This window comes from Muntiacus reevesi, chromosome 13 (genome assembly GCF_963930625.1).
Source record: "Muntiacus reevesi chromosome 13, mMunRee1.1, whole genome shotgun sequence".
Classification (NCBI taxonomy): Eukaryota; Metazoa; Chordata; class Mammalia; order Artiodactyla; family Cervidae; genus Muntiacus; species Muntiacus reevesi.
In genome coordinates this window covers 16,372,586-16,390,647 of record NC_089261.1, presented here as the reverse complement: position 1 = coordinate 16,390,647, position 18,062 = coordinate 16,372,586, and the positions used below count along the sequence as shown (strand labels likewise).

Genomic DNA, 18,062 nt, shown 5'->3' with positions numbered 1-18,062 from the left:
TGGTGAGGATGATCAAGGAAGGGTGGAGGCTAAAAGGCCCCTGCTGGAAATAATGGGGGAGTGGGGGTGGAAGGTTGAGAAACCTTGAATTTAGAGGGAAGAAACTAGAAACAAAGAGATCCAGTGGTAGGAATAGGTTATAGACACAGATAGGGTGTTAGCTGGCAAAAAAGAGAGATGGGTTTGAAACATTTTGAAGTATAAAATAAGCTGGACTTGGCATACAAAAGGATATGAGAAAGAGATGAGGGTAGAGTCAAAGTTATTTCTAGGATTTAAGAGCTGGGGAAATGTAGATTTGGGCAGAAACAGAGAAGCTTAGAGAGAGGTATTGGTAAGAAACTGGTTAATTCAATATTACATATGTTGAGTTTGTTAGAAGGCTAAAAAATTCAAATCAAAAAGAAACAAGGTATTTGGGATTCTTTCCAACTGGCAGTTATTATTTTTGTTCTAGTGTCACATATTTGGAAGAAGTCTGAGATTTAAGGGGTAGTTAGTGCCAATAAAAGCTGTAGAAGACAATTATTCCTCCAAATGATAGAAACTATATTCATTAGTATCAGGTTCTAACCAACTGGGTGAAGAATAACTCTACAAGGGTTTATTTCTGAAAAGTCTAACTTTTCCTTTGTTTAGTATTATTCTGGAGCCACCTTAGTGAAAATGTTTAGTTTTTTATCTTTTATTTATAAAAGAACATTGAAAAAAGACAAATGCAGAAAAACACTGAGTTGTGAAAGTGCTCGATAATCCCATCCCACCCATTTTCTACCCTGAGGCAGTCACCATTAATTTGGCAGATATATTACCAGAGTTTTTTCAGATATGTATGTGTGTGTGTGTGTGTGTGTATATGTATGTATATATATAAATATATATATATATATATATACACATATACAACTTATATATTATATATAACTTTAATCTTATAAAAATAAGATTCTGTTAGTACCAGTGGGTTATTTGATTTGCAAGCAATAGAAACAAACTGACTGATTTAGCATGGAAAGGAATTTATTGGAAGGATATGGGGTAGATGACAGAGCTGAAGACCCAAGCTGGAAAAGATGAAGAATCAAGCTGGGAAAGCAACTTCGTGACCTAGAGGGCAAGAGCTAATGGTCATTCCTCAAGACACTGCCATTTGGATGTACCTCCTCCAACCATGTTTCATCTTTGTACCATTTCTGCTTAAGACTCAAATTCCTAGGAGAGATAGCATTTGATTGGGTAATGTGCTTATTCACTTACTCAGTAGTCGCTCTGATTTCCACATAGGGTGGAGTAGTTTCTGAAGCAAAAACAGGAGCCTGTTAACAAAAAGAAGGGGAAATGGATACTGAACCTACAAAAATATCCAGTTTACTGTTTCATAACTCTTTTCCTTTTGTATATTTTTCATTTACTATCTAAAACATATAACTCTGCCTCATTCTTTTTAATTATCAATAGTACTTTTTGGTATGGCTATAGAATAATTTATTTAATGAGGCACTTCTCTGGGTATTCTGTTGGAGTTGTGCAATATCACTTTTTACATGTAAGCAAGTATTTTGTAGGATATAATAGTCTCAGGAGGAGAATTTTTAGGTCAGAGTGTATACACCTACATTTTAAATAGATATTGTCAAATTGCCCTCTAAGGATTTATAACTCCCACCAAGAAAAAGTACTTGTTTTCCTCTACCTTTGCCAAAACTGAGCATTAGCAATCCCCGCCCCCCCGCACCTTTTTTTTTTTTTTTCCGGTAGACTTTAAATTTTTTTTAGTCTTGCCACACAGCTTGCAAGATCTTAGTTCCCCAATTAGAGATCAAACCCATGTGCCCTGCAGTGAAAGTTTGGAGTCTTAACCACTGGACCTCCAGGGAAGTCCCCACCATTCCTTTTTATTAATGAAAACATTTAAAAAGATCACCATAGGCTGAGTTGAGCCTCTTTTATGATCACTACACGTCAGTGCTCATAACTGGTTTCCCAACCAGTTATGCAGGTAAGAACTGAAGCTAAGAAAATATTAAATGTCATAAGCTAACAACATCCCCACTTATATTTTGAATTCTCATTCTTACTCAGTGTCAGTGGGCATGAACACAAAAATTTTTGAGTCAGATCAGATGCTTTTAAGGAAGTCAATAGTACGTCCATTGAAACTTAAATAGAATGCTTGTTTCGTGATTGGGGAACATGTGTTTGGGGGATACACCCTAGATCCACATATCAGAGGAGGTAGGTTCAAATAATGTGTACAGAAATGTGTTTTGTGGCCATGGTGTACTGTCATGGCCATATATTGTATGTGTGTTTCACCCCTAAGTTCATATTCAGCCTGGTGTGATGTTCAGTGCATGTGATGTGGGCTGGGGTAAAGGGAGCTGCCTGCCTCTCATCTTATACTCCCTCCAAGGCATATATACATGGAGTACACAGAATCACCTCTACCATGAAATTTGTTTTTGTATTTTTGCTCAACTCATTTTATTGAATTTATATAAGCTAGACTGTGGCCTTACTATATATATTGTATCATTTGTACAGACTAAAAGCAACCATTGCATCATGTCTAGCTAGAGCAGAGGGATTCTTCAGAATATTGTATTCCAGACTGAAACAGCATAAAACAGAAAAACATAAGCCATTCATTGGGACATTTTTAGTGGAAAATGTTGAAAAGCTAAAAACCTGAGTTTTAGCTTCAGTTCTACTTTATAGAAATTATGTAACCTTATGTTAGCCTTTCCATTCCCAAATGCCTTACTATCATATATAAAAATGGTTAAATCCTGATAGTCTTACCACTGCATAGGATTGCAGCTAGGATTGAGCAAGATATATAAAATCACTTTTAATAATTGAGAGCACACTACACATTATTATGTAGGTATAGCAATGGGCTCATAATAAGCTGAATAATGTTTTTTTCCCATAGTGTAAAATATTATAGGCAGCTTAACATCTCTGCAACTCAGACATATGAATTAAAGGTAGTTAATTAAAGGTAATTTCTATTACAATTGTAATAGAAAAAAACCATTTCAGTATTATTTTTCTCTCAGCTTTTAAACAGTTTATAGTATCTAGATTTGTTATTGTGTGCCAGATATTCACTTCTGAATGTAGAAAAATAGCAATGGCATGTTTATATGTATTCTGAAGCATCTTCTTATGGTCTTTCCTTTCAACTTCACAAGACGGGTAGTTCACAATGGGTACTATTATCCTCACTTTACACCTGAGGAAACCAAAATGTAGATTTGAAGTCTTACCAAATACCATACATAATGAGTCAGCGGAAAAGCTAAAACTGACTCACACCCTGAATTATTTTTCCACTGATTCTCAAACTTTAGTATATATCAGAATTACCTGGGTGGCATGTTATCAAGTCCAATTGCTTCCAAGTGTTTCTGGTGCAGGTATTCCAAGGACAACATCCTGAAGCATTCCATTACACAGAGAAGCATTTGTTTGCTTCTGAAAGTGCTGTTTGCTTTGTATCTTTTCTCCCCCCAGTGAATTTCTGAACTCTGGGCAGCTGAGACTCAGTTTGAACTTCTCCATTTAGGAAAATGTGTGGAATGTGTAAATGCCCAATACTGGGGCTCCTGGTACTCAAAGACTGAAGATGATAGTGATCTAGGAACAGAATCTTTAGCCATCCAAAAGCTTTCTTTGGCTTTAGTCTCCGAGAGGCCCTCACCATCCTTTGGTGCCACCTAGGGGCCAGTTAGTGATTTTTAAAAGCCATTTGATGGTCCAGGTAAGGAAGGAAAAGAAAGGAAAAGAAAAACGTGGGAGAGGATGTGGGAAGATGCTCTGGAGATTATCTTTTATTGTTTGTAACAAATGTAAATGGCATTTATACTCCAGGTATTTCCCCACTAGAAAATAAGCCCATGAGGGGATGTACTTGTTCACTGGACCCTTCTTAGTACTTAAAACAGTGCCCAACACATAGGAAATGCTAAACAAATATCTGTTGAATAAGTAAATGAATGACTAGCAACTTTGCTCCAGTAACAGATACTGTGCTGTTTAAAGGACTTCTCTTCAAGTGGATGGAAGGCCCAAATACACGAGATATTTCTCAACCATGCCAGTGCACAAATATTACTGATATCTCTTATGAAAATGATCTTGCATTTTCTCCATAGTGGATGCCATTGGAAAGGAGAGGCACCCTATTGTTCTGATTTAAAGTTCAGCTTAAGGGCTTTCTCCTTTCCTTGCTCTTCTTAACTAGTAGTGATAACATTCTTTTTGGAAATCTTCTAGCAAATAATCTTCATCTCTTTTGTATCTCTTATCACTTGCACTTTTGAAAAAACACACATAATATTTATGTCCCTGTATTAATTAAGCTTCTTTTGTTTGCATGTTACTGAAATTTATTTGAGCTGGCTAAAACCAAAACCAGGATATTTTCTACAGAAATAGAGATGTTTCATAAAGCCCAGTAGCAATAATATAGCTGGACCTACAAGGAGAGCTTAGAACCAGTCAGGAACTTGAGTATCAGTATATTTCCTGCCTTTCTTTCTTCTCTCTTTATCATTCTTCTTGCTCTGAAGCTCAGCTTTATCTAATCCTTAGCCCTTATAGCAGCAGGTGGCTACCACATATGTAGTTTTTAATATTCCCCTCTATTCTAACCACACACAGAGAGATTAACTGTCCCTGAATCCAAATTCCCAGGAGAGAAGATAGACTGATTCAGTGTGCTGTGAGCTGAGCATTTACTTTCATAAATGTCTGTTACATTTCCTTGTCAGGGTGTTAGCAAGTTGGCCACCAAGTCAAGGCTTAGTAAATATTTATATGTACCCAGAGAACTTGGTTCACAGCTTTGATACACTGCCATTCAGGAAATATTCTTTAATTGGTGAATAAAAAAGTTTCACCCAACTTCCTCCTCCTTTTTTTTTTAATTCTAGTTTCCTTTCTTTCCCCCTTCAACAAAAGAGAAAGACGTGAGTAAAACTGGGAGGAGCAGAATGATTAGCTCTAGAAATGACCAAACAGACTGTAATGGAAAAGATGAATGAGGAGAGATCTCATCTGCTTTTTCCCAGTGAGCGCTGACCTCTGAGATTTTGAAAAATAGGTAGTTGGCCTACTTTTGATACATGCAAAAACAGAGTATTTCCCCAAAATCTAGGGACATTGCAGACACGATCAGTTTAATAGAGCAATTCTCAACTCTAACTGCATATTAGATCTACCTAGATGTTGACTCAGTGGTAAAGAGTCCACCTGCCAAGCAGACATGGGTTCAGACCTTGAGTCAGAAAGATCCCCTGGAGAAGGAAATAGCAACTCACTTCAGTATTCTTTCCTATGAAATTCTATGGACAGAGGACCCTGGCAGGCTACAGACCATGGGATCACAAAGTGTTGGACACAACTTAGCAACTAAACAGCAAGAGCAGAGAACTCTTAAAACTGTTGATGTCAGGGTCACACTCCACTCGGTTTTCAGAATTTCAGATTATGAGACTCAGGCATCTTTTGATTTAAAAGCTTCCTCACATGCTTTTAATGGGCAGCCAGCCAGCCAGCCTAACTAAAGAAACATTTATTTAGACCCATGCATAACACATCACCTAATTAAGGCTCTCCGCAGCTCTGTGAGGTAAGAAGGAGTCAGGCAGAATTAATCCCATTGTACAGATAGAGTAGTTGTGGTGGCTCTGAAGATGCCCAAGTTGTAAATGGTGGAACCACAGACAGAATCTCAGTCTCCAGGGATTGTTCATCTAGTCTTGTTAAGTCATGTGCCAAATACTAACGGACAATTAAGAGACAGTTAATAGTGCTATTGCTTGCCATCCCTTACTGAGTGGTGCCTTTCCTCCAGTTCATCTCCATTCATCTCTCTCCGTGTACTCTTTGTTGCTAAATGCAGGAACTAAATAAAAAGAGGACACAGAAAGAGATGGAGCATGCCATGCTGATCCGGCACGACGAGTCCACCCGAGAGCTTGAGTACAGGCAGCTGCACACGTTACAGAAACTCCGCATGGATCTGATCCGGCTACAGCACCAGACTGAACTGGAAAACCAGCTGGAGTATAATAAGAGGCGAGAAAGGGAACTGCACAGAAAGCATGTCATGGAACTTCGGCAACAGCCAAAAAACTTAAAGGTGAGAGGAAATTCCCTGGTTTGTGTTCCAAAACACAGCTAGGCTGTATCAGTGGTTCCTACACGTGGATGACTGACAGAGTCACCTGGGCAGCTCCATAAAATTGCACTTTTCAGGGCCCCTCGGCTACTGAATCAGAAGCACAAGAGTCTGGGTATAACAGACTCCGAAAGAGATGTTTCTGGGCCATGTGATATCTCCATTTTTTCTTTGTATCCATTATATACAACCTCTTTGACCCCCGTCATGACATTCCCTCTTTAAAATTATAACATAAAATAACAGCAGTCCATGGTTCTTATCCCAGGAAATGAGAAAGTTACCTGACAGAAATATAGCAGATAAATTTTATCAGTCATGCCAGTCAGATTATTGGTGTTAGCTACCTTGAGTGCTACTCTATTGAGAAAGACTGTAAAGCCGTATCCACACTTAGTAACAAAGAGTATAATGTATTAGTGACATCTGTCCCAGGCATGGGAATCAGCAGTGACATACCAAGCATTTGTTTTACCTACACTAGAAATATGGAGCTCCTTTAGCCCTCACTACCTCCAGAGAATTTTAGCCGACTGCTAATTAACAAGCTATGTGGACTAAGCCATTGGTATATGTCAAGGAAGACATTGTCAGTATTTTCAAAGATACAAGGTCAACCTCAACCACACTGGCCATGATCCTCTCTAGCCAGATGCCAACCTGTCTAATGAGTGATCCTTGTCTTCCAAATTCCTCCACATGTTCATGAAGTGTACATGTGACTGTCAAGCAACATGATGGAATGTCTTTTGGACTTACAATAAAAAACCCCACCTTATCTTTGCCAAAATGCATGTTTGATGTTGCTACATGCAAGCAGTGGGAATGGGTTGTAATGTGAAGTGTAACCCAGTGCTGTCCTTTATTGATTTGTCCAGGAGACACAGAGCAGTGAGCAATGGCCTCTATGTTGCCATCCCCTTTCTTACTTGGAAACAGGGGAAACAGTTAAAAAGAGGTGGGGCAACAAGCAGTAGAAGACACTGAAAATTTTGATAAGGAAACCACTGAAATAATGAACAAGCTTTTAACAAACTAAGCTTCACAGTATTCCACGATCTTCTTTGAGTTGTGATTTTGTAAAAATTCATTTTTTAAATCTATTTGTAAATTCAAAACAACTTCTATTCAGACAATAAAACCAAAAGTATTGGTAGAGGTAACTCCTGTCTGTGACTTATGTATTATTTTCATTATCATTGACTAGTAGTATCGGTCACTGCACCAAAAGACAGCTGGTCCCAGAACCTATACTGTATCATAAGAATGGAAGACTTTCTGTGTTTACTGATGTGCCTTTATTTTCCTTTTGTCACTTTTTCTGTACAGGCCATGGAAATGCAAATTAAAAAACAGTTTCAGGACACTTGCAAAGTACAGACCAAACAGTATAAAGCACTCAAGAATCACCAGTTGGAAGTTACTCCAAAGAATGAGCACAAAACAATCTTAAAGACACTGAAAGATGAGCAGACAAGAAAACTTGCCATTTTGGCAGAGCAGTATGAACAGAGTATAAATGAAATGATGGCCTCTCAAGCGGTAAGTGGTTTAGGTTCAGTGCCACGGCTTCAAGAGCTTTGGGAATCAAGAAAATTCAAGATCCAGCCTTTTGGTCCCAGGATGATTCTTGTGCACATTTAGGATATTGGTGTTTTTCCGCCTAAAGAACTGAAGGAAATGACGACGCTGAATAAAGCCAAGCCAGTGCGGATACTTGCTGGAGTGTGTTTTAAGAGATGAAATTCAAGGAATAATGCACTAAATGAGACCTGTGGCACATAGGTTCTTTGAGGGCACAGTGTGATAGATACCGCATGTAATATTATAATTTCATTCGCCAAAGATTTCACAGCTAATTTCAGGCACAAATGAATGAGACACACAGACACATTCATTTGGTAAAATCTTACTAAGCACCTATGCTCAGCACTCTGCTGGGCTCAGAGATTAGAGTGATGAACTAGAGAGATGACAGTAGTCCCTGTCCTCACACATTTATCAGTCAATTAAGAAGGTCAGATAATTAAGCAATGAAAATAAAACATAAAAGTGCTTTGAACTGGGAGGTGCCAGGATCTATGGGAGGGTAAGTAGGAACAATGAATCTGGTCTAGGAAAAGCTTCTCAGCAGGAGCCAAGAAGCATGAAGGAATTTATTGATGCAAAGAGGTTATGTGGAAAAGGACCTACATAGACAGAGGCTCAAAGATAGAAAGTATGCATTTGGGGAGTGAAAGAACTATGGCATGCGCCCAAAAGTTCAAGGAGGAGGATTGTGGGAGCCCAAAATGGTGAAGTCATAACTTAGGTCTTGGTGAGCCAGGGATGGGAATTTGCCCAGTAATTCAATGACGCTTTCACAAGGAGATGACTCTTTAAAGAGTAATAGTTGGTCAAAAGAGCAGAAATGGAAAAATTACTCCTGGCAGACAATACAGTATATGTAAAGATTCCAGGGCCTGAAAGAGGATGGTGCATTTGAGAAACTATGAGTAGTTGGAGGTAGGAGGATGATGGGCAGCTGGTGGATAATCAGGGGTCAGAGCCACAAAAGCCAGGAATGTGGACATTGTTCTATCAACAATGAAGAGCTGCTAAAAGGACTTGCACAGTGGTCCAGTGGTTAAGACTGCACTTCCACTGCAGGGGGCATGGTTAGGGGACCAAGATCCTACATGCGTGCGGTGTGGCCAAAAGAGAAAGAGAGAGAGAGCTGCTGAAACCTATCTAAAGAAGGAAAGTGACAGGATCCGATGTGGGCTGTAGAAAGATACTGGCCGTAAATGCGGCAAATGCAGGTAACGAGACCTATTAGAAAGCTATTGTAATAGTCCAGGGGGAAAAAATGAAGCCCTGAACTAAGAACATGGTAATGGAGGTAATGAGGAGGGAGGGGAGGATTTGAGGAATATTTAGGAGGTAGAATAGAGAGAACTTAGGGACCAATTTGAGAGGTAGGTTTGATAACAGTGGAACGGGTCATCATTTTACCAAGATAGAAAATCAGAAGGAGGAATGAGTTTGGGTGCCTTGAAGATACTTGGCCTGTTAACTGAGCTCTGTGGGTATCTAGGTGGAAAGGTACAGAGATGGTAATCTTCAGTTCAAAAGGGTGTCAGAATTAACATCAAAAAGTTAGTCATTGTTGACTTCCCTGGTGGTCCAGAGGTTAAGATTCTGCATTTCAAATGCAGGGGGCTCGGGTTTGATCCCTGGTAGAGTTTGATCCCTAGGCGAGGAACTAAGATGCCACATGCCATGTAGCATGGCCAAAAATAATTCTTAATTTAAAAAATTTTAAATTTAAAAGACTTCCTTGGCCACCCAGTGGATAAGACTGTGCTTCTAATGCAGGGGGCACAGGTTCAGTTCCTGATTGGGGAACTAAGATTGCTGATGCCATGAGACACAGCTAAAAAAAGTTAGTCATTATTATACGGGGGCAGTTGTAGCTGTTGGGAATACCTGAGCCCTCCATGGGATAGGAGATCGTGTTTAAAGAGGAAGAGGACACAGAACAGAGTAGTGGGCACCAACATTTGAGGGCAAAGTAGAAGTTAGACCAAAGAAGATGAATAACCAGCATTGTGGGAGGGGAACCAAAAAGAGTGTCACAGAAGCCAGAGCAAAGGTTTCTAGTTGATGAATTCAAATGTTTCAGAGAGACCAGGTGGACCCAGCAGTGGCTTTCTCCATTGCTTGTCACAGACAGTGGAGTGCTGGAAATGGAAAAAAAGGGATTATAGAATGAGATAAAAACTGTGAGACTGCTTTTCCCAGATTCTTGTCAGTGAAGGAAAGGCGAAATAGAGCTCTAGCTAAAGGAAGAAACAGTTAGAGGGGGACTTTTACTAATTGGAAAGGCTTAAACATGTTCTTAGTTGAGGATAGCTGCTGGTGCTGCTAAGTTGCTTCAGTCGTGTCCGACTCTGTGTGACCCCATAGACAGCAGCCCACCAGGTTCCGCCGTCCCTGGGATTCTCCAGGCAAGAACACTGGAGTGGGTCACCATTTCCTTCTCCAATGCACGAAAGTGAAAAGTGAAAGTGAAGTCGCTCAGTTGTGTCCGACTCTTCGCGACCCCATGGACTGCAGCCTACCAAGCTCCTCTGTCCATGGGATTGTCCAAGCAAGAGTACTGGAGTGGGGTGCCATTGCCTTCTCCAAACTGAGAATAGAAACCAGTGTGATTCATTCATCCATCCATCTAATAAGTATTTATTGAATGCCTCTGCTGTGCCCCTGACATCCAGTAATAATGGGATGAAGAAAACAGAGGTTGATAATGTCCTCATGGAATTTATGAAAGAGTGAAGGAAACAGATGTTGGAAAAATCTACATGTAACAGCAGAACAAGTGCAGTGTGCCCACAGAGTGAGGCTAGTCTGGAGAGTCAGGAAAGGCCTCTCAGACAAAGTGATTATTTAAGCCAAGGGGTAGGGAGCACATTCTAGGCAAAACTATTATACATTTGTAAAGATGGGAAAGACAGTATCACTTTTAAAAGACTCAAAGTCCATTGTATTTGGAATATGGAGAACTAGGAGGCAACTAACACGAGAATAAGACTAGATCATGTATAGGCTAGTAAGCTTTCTTAAGAATTTTGATCTTATCATAAAAGCATTGGGAAGCCATTAAAGAGCAATAAGGAGGAGACATGTCAGATTTAAATTTTTAAATGATAACTGGTGAAATGTGGAGAATGGCTTGGGAGATAGCAAGTGCAGGTATAAGGAAAGCGTGTATAAAGTTGCTGCCTTTAACTGGGTGTGAAGGAATGGTGGCCAGACTAGAGAGGAAACAGGATGAAGCAGAAAGTGACTCAGTTTGAGAACTAGCCAGGAGGTGGAACTAGAAGCATTTAGTAACAGATTGAATGTGGAGAGTGAGATATTAAGAATGACACCCAGTCTCTGGTTTGCATAAAATGGTAGATGATGATACCATTTATCTATATGGTCAAAAAAGGAATTGGAAATTGGGAAAGTGGGAAGGAAACAATGATTAGTTAGTATTATTAGGTTGGTGCAAAAGTAATTACAATTTCAGACCCTAAATTTTAAATCATTATGACTAGGCTCAAACACATCTTTATTAATCAAAATAGGAACCATTATAATCAACACATTTTTACCAATAAGAAATAAGTTTGTTTATTCCTATAGCTTAAAAATCTGTGCTTCAGAATTCAACAAACTTTTAGAAAGCATTTTCTGGCTCCTGCTGGTTGTCGAAGCATTTTTCCTACAAACAGTTGTCTAGATGCTTGAAGAAGTGGAAGTTGGTTGACAAGAGGTCAGGTGAACATGGCAGATGAAGCAAAACTTCATAGTCCAGTTCATTGAACTTCTGAAGCATTGGCTGTGTGACATGCACTTGAGCGTTGTTGTGGAGAAGAATTGGACCCTTTCTGTTGACCGATGCTGTCTGCAGGAGTTGCAGTTTTTGGTGCATGTCATCAATTTGCTGAGCGTACTTTTCAGATGTAATGATTTCACCAGGATTCAGAAAGCTGTAGTGGATCAAGTGACAGCAGACCACCAAACACTGACTTTGACCTTTTTTGTTACAAGTTTGGCTTTGAGAGGTTCTTTGGCTTCTCAGTCCATCCACTGACCTGGTCATCACTGGTTGTCATATAAAATCCACTTTTCATTGCACATCTCAATTCAACCAAGAAATTGTCATCGCTTGCACAGAATAAGAGAAGATGTCACTTCAAAACAATGCTTTTTATTTTTGGTCAGCTCACGAGGCACCCACTTACCAAGTTTTTTCACCTTTCCAATTTGCTTTAAATGCTGAACGACCATAGAACAGTCAACACTGAGTTCTTGGGCAACTTCTCGTGTGGTTGTAAGATCAGCTTTGATGATCCTGTCAGTTGGTCATTGTCAACTTCTGATGGCTGGCCTCTGTGCTTCTCATCTTTAAGGCTCTTGTTTCCTTTGCAAAACTTGAGTGACCACTGCACTGTACGTTCATTAGCAATTCCTGGGCCGAATATGTTGTTGATGTTGTGAGTTGTCTCCACTGTTTTATGACCCATTTTACACTCAAATAAGAAAATCACTTGAATTTGCTTTTTGTCTAACATCATTTCCATATTCCAAAGTACATATAAAATAAACAGTAAGTAATAATTCACTAGCAAAAATAATAAATCAAGAAATGTGAATTAAAATGTATAACATAACCACATTTATTTAAGAACATATTTCAATATCAAATGCAATGCAAAACCACAGTTACTTTTGCACCAACGTAATAGTCGTATTGAGGGACTTCCCTGCAGTCCAGTGGTTAAGACTCTGCACTTCTACTGCAGAGGGCAAGGGTTCGATCCCTGGTCAGGGAACTAAGATCCTGCATGCTGCACAGTGCAACCAGAAAAATACACACACACACATATATGTATGTGTGTATGTAAATATATATACATATATTAGTTATGTTGAGCTTGAAGGCCTGGGAACCATCCAGATGAAGATATTTCGTATAGAGTGGATAATCTAGCCTGAATCTCAGAAACAAAGTCTGAAATAGAGGTGTGGTTGTGGGAATCATTTGCAGAAAGATGGTAATTGAAACCTTTGAAATAGATGAGACTCCTCAGGAAGGGAGGTTAGAGGAAGAAGACTGACAAACTCCTAAGAAGCACCCACATTTAATGACCCAGTGAGTTAGAGAATAACTGGAAAAGGAAAGGAAGGAAGGAGGAACCAAGAGGTTCTCCTGTCTCAGAAGCCAGGAGAGAGTCCAGGAAGGAAGGGGCATTGCATAGTATCACATGTTCCTGGGAGGACAGGTAAGATAAGGGTCCCTTCAGGATGGTCAGAGATGAGATGTAAGATCAGGATGAGGAGTGCATACAGGAGTTAAAGGTAAGAAGGAGAGAATTAGCAGTGGGGACATAAAGATTGGTGGCATTCCAATAAAGATTGGGTTTTGTTCCTATTTGTAATTCTCAGCATCTGCTACAATGCCTAGCATCCAACAAGTGCTCAATGGATGTTTGTTACATAAAATGAGAGAGAACAGGGTCAGGAATATAGGTTCATGATTGCCCTTGAATAAAAGAAGAGAAATAACCCTTCCTTCTGTGGCAGGAAGGAGATAAAAGTACAGATGATAATTACAGCTTCCTTTACTATTCACTTACCATGTGCCAGGCACTGTTGTAAGTATTTTGTGTTATATCGTTTTTGTGAATCCCCTCTAACCTTTGAAGTAGTTACTCTTTTTAAACCCTGATTTACTTGTGAGGAAACTGAGGTTTATTGAAGTTACTTGCTTAGGGTAAGGATTAACAAACTTTTTCTGTAAAGGGGCAGATGGTAAATGTTTTAGGCTTTTGTGGACCACAGAGTCTGTGTCACAACTACTCAACTCTGCCATTGTCATACAAAAGCAGTCATAAATAGGCCATCCATTAATGAGTGTGTCTGTTCCAGGAAAACTTCATTTACAAAAATAGGCAGCAAGCCAGATTTGCCCTTTGGGCCATAGTGTACCCACTCTTGACTTAGTGGGTCATTTAATGATAAGTAGCTAGTTAGTGGTGGAACTGCATTTTGAACCCGTTTTGGGGGACCCTGTAAGCCTGGCCACTACTATATTACGCTGCTTCTATCATATCCCTTTCTTGAATTTAACCCAGTAGAGGGAACAGACCTGATATTTACCTAAACTTTTATAACACTTCATAATGGATTTGGTATGTGCAACTTTGAGTTGATGAACATCAAATACTGTAATATCCTCTACTTTCTAGACTGACAGTTTTTTAGAGTCAGAGCTGGTTAAGAGTAACATAGTTACTGACATTAATAATGAAATGCCAGAAATAAAAGAAGACAAAGATAATTCAGTGGTCTGAATTGTCCAGAGAATGAGCCTCTGGCCAGTACTCATGACAATTAACCAAACCAGGTAGAAAATAATAGACTTCATTCCATTTATTGGTAAGAAACCTCTCATATCAAGAGGGAATCAAGAACAACCTCACTGGAGCCAGTAAACCCTTTGGGCTTTACCTGAGCTGTTGCTGCTACAGAGTGACCATTCTTTGTGTCTAGTATCTCTTCTCCCTTCATTTGTCACTGGGAGAATGAGAAGAGTAGCATCCTCTCTAGTGGGTGGATTTGAGTGAAAACTGGTTAGGATTAATTATTAGAAAGTACTTTGGAAATATGACTCCATTTTTTATTTTGTGTTCCTTTGATAGTACATTTCTCCAAAAGTACAAAAGAAGACACTATAAAAATAGCTTTATAAAACTATTCTAATAACATTTCAAAAAGCCATAACTCAGTCAAGAGATTAAGAAATGCTGTTACTTGTCATAAATTGTACAGAATAGGGAAAGCAGTTTAAGGTAGAAAGTAAATATCTTGGCAAAGCGGTCTGTATGGAAACATGCCAACATACTCAGGGTAGACAGAACTGTCTAATTCAAGGGTTCTAATCTTATAGTTCGCAGCTGAACCGAGGGCTTGCTAAATCCAGACCAAACTAAACCTCGTGGGGCAGGAGGGCCATCATCCCTAAACACAGTCCTGCTAATGGCCCTAAATTTTTGACTGTACTTATTGAAAGGTTGGTGTTTCTGCTGGTTGCCTTGGCCCATTCCCCACACAGGATCAGTATCCTGGTGAATAAATAATACAAAGCACGGGTGCTGCAGGGAGCAAGGGAAATTTTATCTAGATTTCACTGCTTCAAACTGGAATATGCCCCTTAAGATTATCCAGGCTACCTTCTATGGGAAAGAGATTTTGAACCACTTGAGTTTTCGATGGCTGGCCAGCAGGATAAAGTATAGCCAACATTATAGGGACCAAATTTACTTGCTAGGAACATAATGGTACTGTGGTATATTCCTCAAATGTTATGGAGATTGGACTCTTTTTTTTTTTCTTCTTCTTCTTCTTAGAGCTAAGGATATCTAAATGTATGATGGTTTGGGGCTTAAAGATATCTAAATATGGAAATGGTCAGTCAAAATAATGATCGCAGCTGCTGCTGTTTACTGACCCTTTGGTAGACATCAAGAACTATGCCTAGAATTTTATATGAATTTTTTCATTTAATCTTCATACAAATCTTAGAAAGCAAGAACTATTACTGTTACTTGCTTGAGATGAAAAAAAAAAAAGAGAGAGAGACTTGGAGAGGTTAAGTAACTTACTAAGGTGACACACCTCAGTGAATAATGAGGCTGGAATTCTAGCTCAGGAGTCTGCCTCTGAAAGCCCACAGGCTTAATCTCTGGAGTGTGGAGCTTTCCTGGCTCCTGCTAGTGTAGTTTTAAGAAAGCCAGATTTCCTTAAGAAAAGAGTGTTTTTGCTTTCTTAAGAATGTTTTTTTTAAAAGGGAAGTGTTTTTAGAACTTGTAGCCCATCAGGCAGAATGTGCTATCTTTGATTTGTAACTCTGAATGTAGCCAGGGCATCTGATTTCCTGAGGGGCCCAATTCAGTCCAGACAAGGAAGCATCCTCCTGTAGTCACCATGCACTGTAAGCTAGGAGCCAATCACAGTATGTGTCTTCTGTGCCTGCAGTTACGGCTAGATGAGGCTCAAGAAGCAGAATGCCAGGCCTTGAGGCTACAGCTCCAGCAGGAAATGGAGCTGCTCAATGCCTACCAGAGCAAAATCAAGATGCAAACAGAGGCACAACATGAACGTGAGCTCCAGAAACTAGAGCAGAGGGTGTCTCTGCGCAGAGCACATCTTGAACAGAAGGTATGAGCGTGTTGCCAGGGGGTCTTGTACCACTGGGTGGAGGTTGGGCGTGACCCTTGTTTGTGTAACCGGGGGTTAACGAGGTGCTGTTCCCCTCGCACCTGCGTTGACCCTCCTAGTGCCTGAGAGGTAGGCACAGTCCCCATTCCACAGACAGGACGCTGAGGCTCGAAAGGCTTAGGTTACTTGTGTAGATCTGATCCCACAGCCTGAGTTCTGTCTATTACTCTGCTCAGAAACCCTCCACCTTCATGGTCTGAGGGCTGACACAGTTAACTAGGTAGCTGATTTGACATACGAAAGGTACCATAAGTTGATAGCATGGCTGCTGAATGGCCTGAGGAAGCCAAATGCAGATCTGGTTTTTGTTCTCAGCTATTTCTAAAACAAAAGACATAACCAGCATTTTTTTGTTAAAAGAATCAAAATGAAGAGAGACTGATATTGCTATACTTAATGTTATCAGATTTTTAAATATTTATTGTTTTTAGATGTTACAAGGAATATGAAGTAGAAAAGATGCCATAAAGCATCTCAAAGCCATTAAGTGTGTATTTGCTTAACCAGTTATTTGGGCTTTCTTCTGGTAGTTCCCAGAGGTCAACGAGAAAGACTATTTTCCCAGTTCCTGATCTAGAACTAAATTGCTACTAACCCAGGGGGCTTTTGACTCTCTCTGGGAAAGCTACATAATCTAATTGTCTTTTAGCTTCTCCTAAACCATCTCCTGCTGAGACAGGACACTGACCTAGATCAGCCCAGCTGCTTGACTTGCTAGCAGGGCAGTGCCAGCCCCAGGTGGCCCCAAACATTTTTATTCTTGTGAGCAACTTTTAAATATGACGGATGAGACACACAGCATCTATCACAGGACCCACCCAACCTGCCCCAGACTAGTTTAACTCTTGGTTCCCATGTGTTTGTGTCATCTGTGTGCATCTGTATGTAAATATATGCCTATTGGGAGCTCCTTTCCATTAAGAACTGCTCATTGTGCTTATTTCAGATTGAAGAAGAGCTGGCTGCCCTTCAGAAGGAACGCAGCGAGAGAATAAAGTACCTATTGGAAAGGCAAGAGCGAGAGATTGAAACTTTTGACATGGAGAGCCTCAGAATGGGATTTGGGAATTTGGTTACATTAGATTTTCCTAAGGAGGACTATAGATGAGATTAAATTTTTTTGCCATTTACAAAAAAAAAGAAAACAGAAAAAAATTCAGACCCTACAAAACCACATTCCCCATTTTAACGGGCGTTGCTCTCACTCTCTCTCTCTCTCTTACTCTTACTGACATCGTGTCGGACTAGTGCCTGTTTATTCTTACTCCATCAGGGGCCCCCTTCCTCCCCCCGTGTCAACTTTCAGTGCTGGCCAGAACGTGGCCGTCTCTTCTATTCATAGTACACGTCACAGTATTGATGTGATTCAAAATGTTTCAGTGAAATCTTTGGAGACAGTTTTAACAAAACCAATACACCACCAACAACAAAAAAAAGTGGATGTATGTTGCTTTAAGCAATCACTCATTACCACCAATCTGTGAAAGTAAAGCAAAAAATAATAATAATAATAAATGCCAAGGGGGAGAGAGACACAATATCCGCAGCCTTACACCTTAACTAGCTGCTGCATTATTTTATTTTATTTTATTTTTTGGTATTTATTCATCAGGAATTAAAAAAAAAACAAAGTTTTATTAAAGATTGAAAATTTGATACATTTTACAGAAACTAATTGTGATGTACATATCAGTGGTGACATATTATTACTTTTTTGGGGAATGGGGTGGGTGGGTGGGGTGAAGAGATCTTGTGATTTTTAAGAACCTGCTGGCAAGAGTTTAACTTGTCTTCAGCATATTCTGATTGTATCATAATCATTTTCTGCTGTTGCAGAGGATGTGAATACACTTAAGGAGCTCACAGAATCCCAGTAGCACAAATTGGGCTTTGGCAAATCGTGTATTTTGTGTATAGAAGGAATTTAAGGAGAGGTATTACTTATTTTCATATTGTATTTTAACTGTTTCTCTGATCAAATTTTTTTACTTCCTCCTCCTAGTCCTCCCCACCGCCCTCCTTTTCCAATTCAGTATTTGGAGTTCAGCACTGTCTCTCA

General features: G+C 39.7%; 1 protein-coding gene across 4 annotated transcripts in view; it reads left to right on the top strand.

Moving 5' to 3' along the window:
- The window catches only part of TAOK3 (TAO kinase 3), a 183,414-nt gene extending 165,694 nt beyond the window's left edge, over positions 1-17,720 (top strand). For all 4 annotated transcript variants that reach the window (XM_065903878.1, XM_065903877.1, XM_065903879.1 and 1 more), the window contains 4 exons: positions 5,912-6,151; positions 7,520-7,732; positions 15,761-15,943; positions 16,950-17,720. In XM_065903878.1, coding sequence (XP_065759950.1) covers positions 5,912-6,151; positions 7,520-7,732; positions 15,761-15,943; positions 16,950-17,111 — 798 coding nt within the window. In that variant the 3' untranslated portion in view covers positions 17,112-17,720. The remainder of the gene's footprint in view (positions 1-5,911; positions 6,152-7,519; positions 7,733-15,760; positions 15,944-16,949) is intronic.
- Positions 17,721-18,062: the final 342 nt, after the last annotated feature.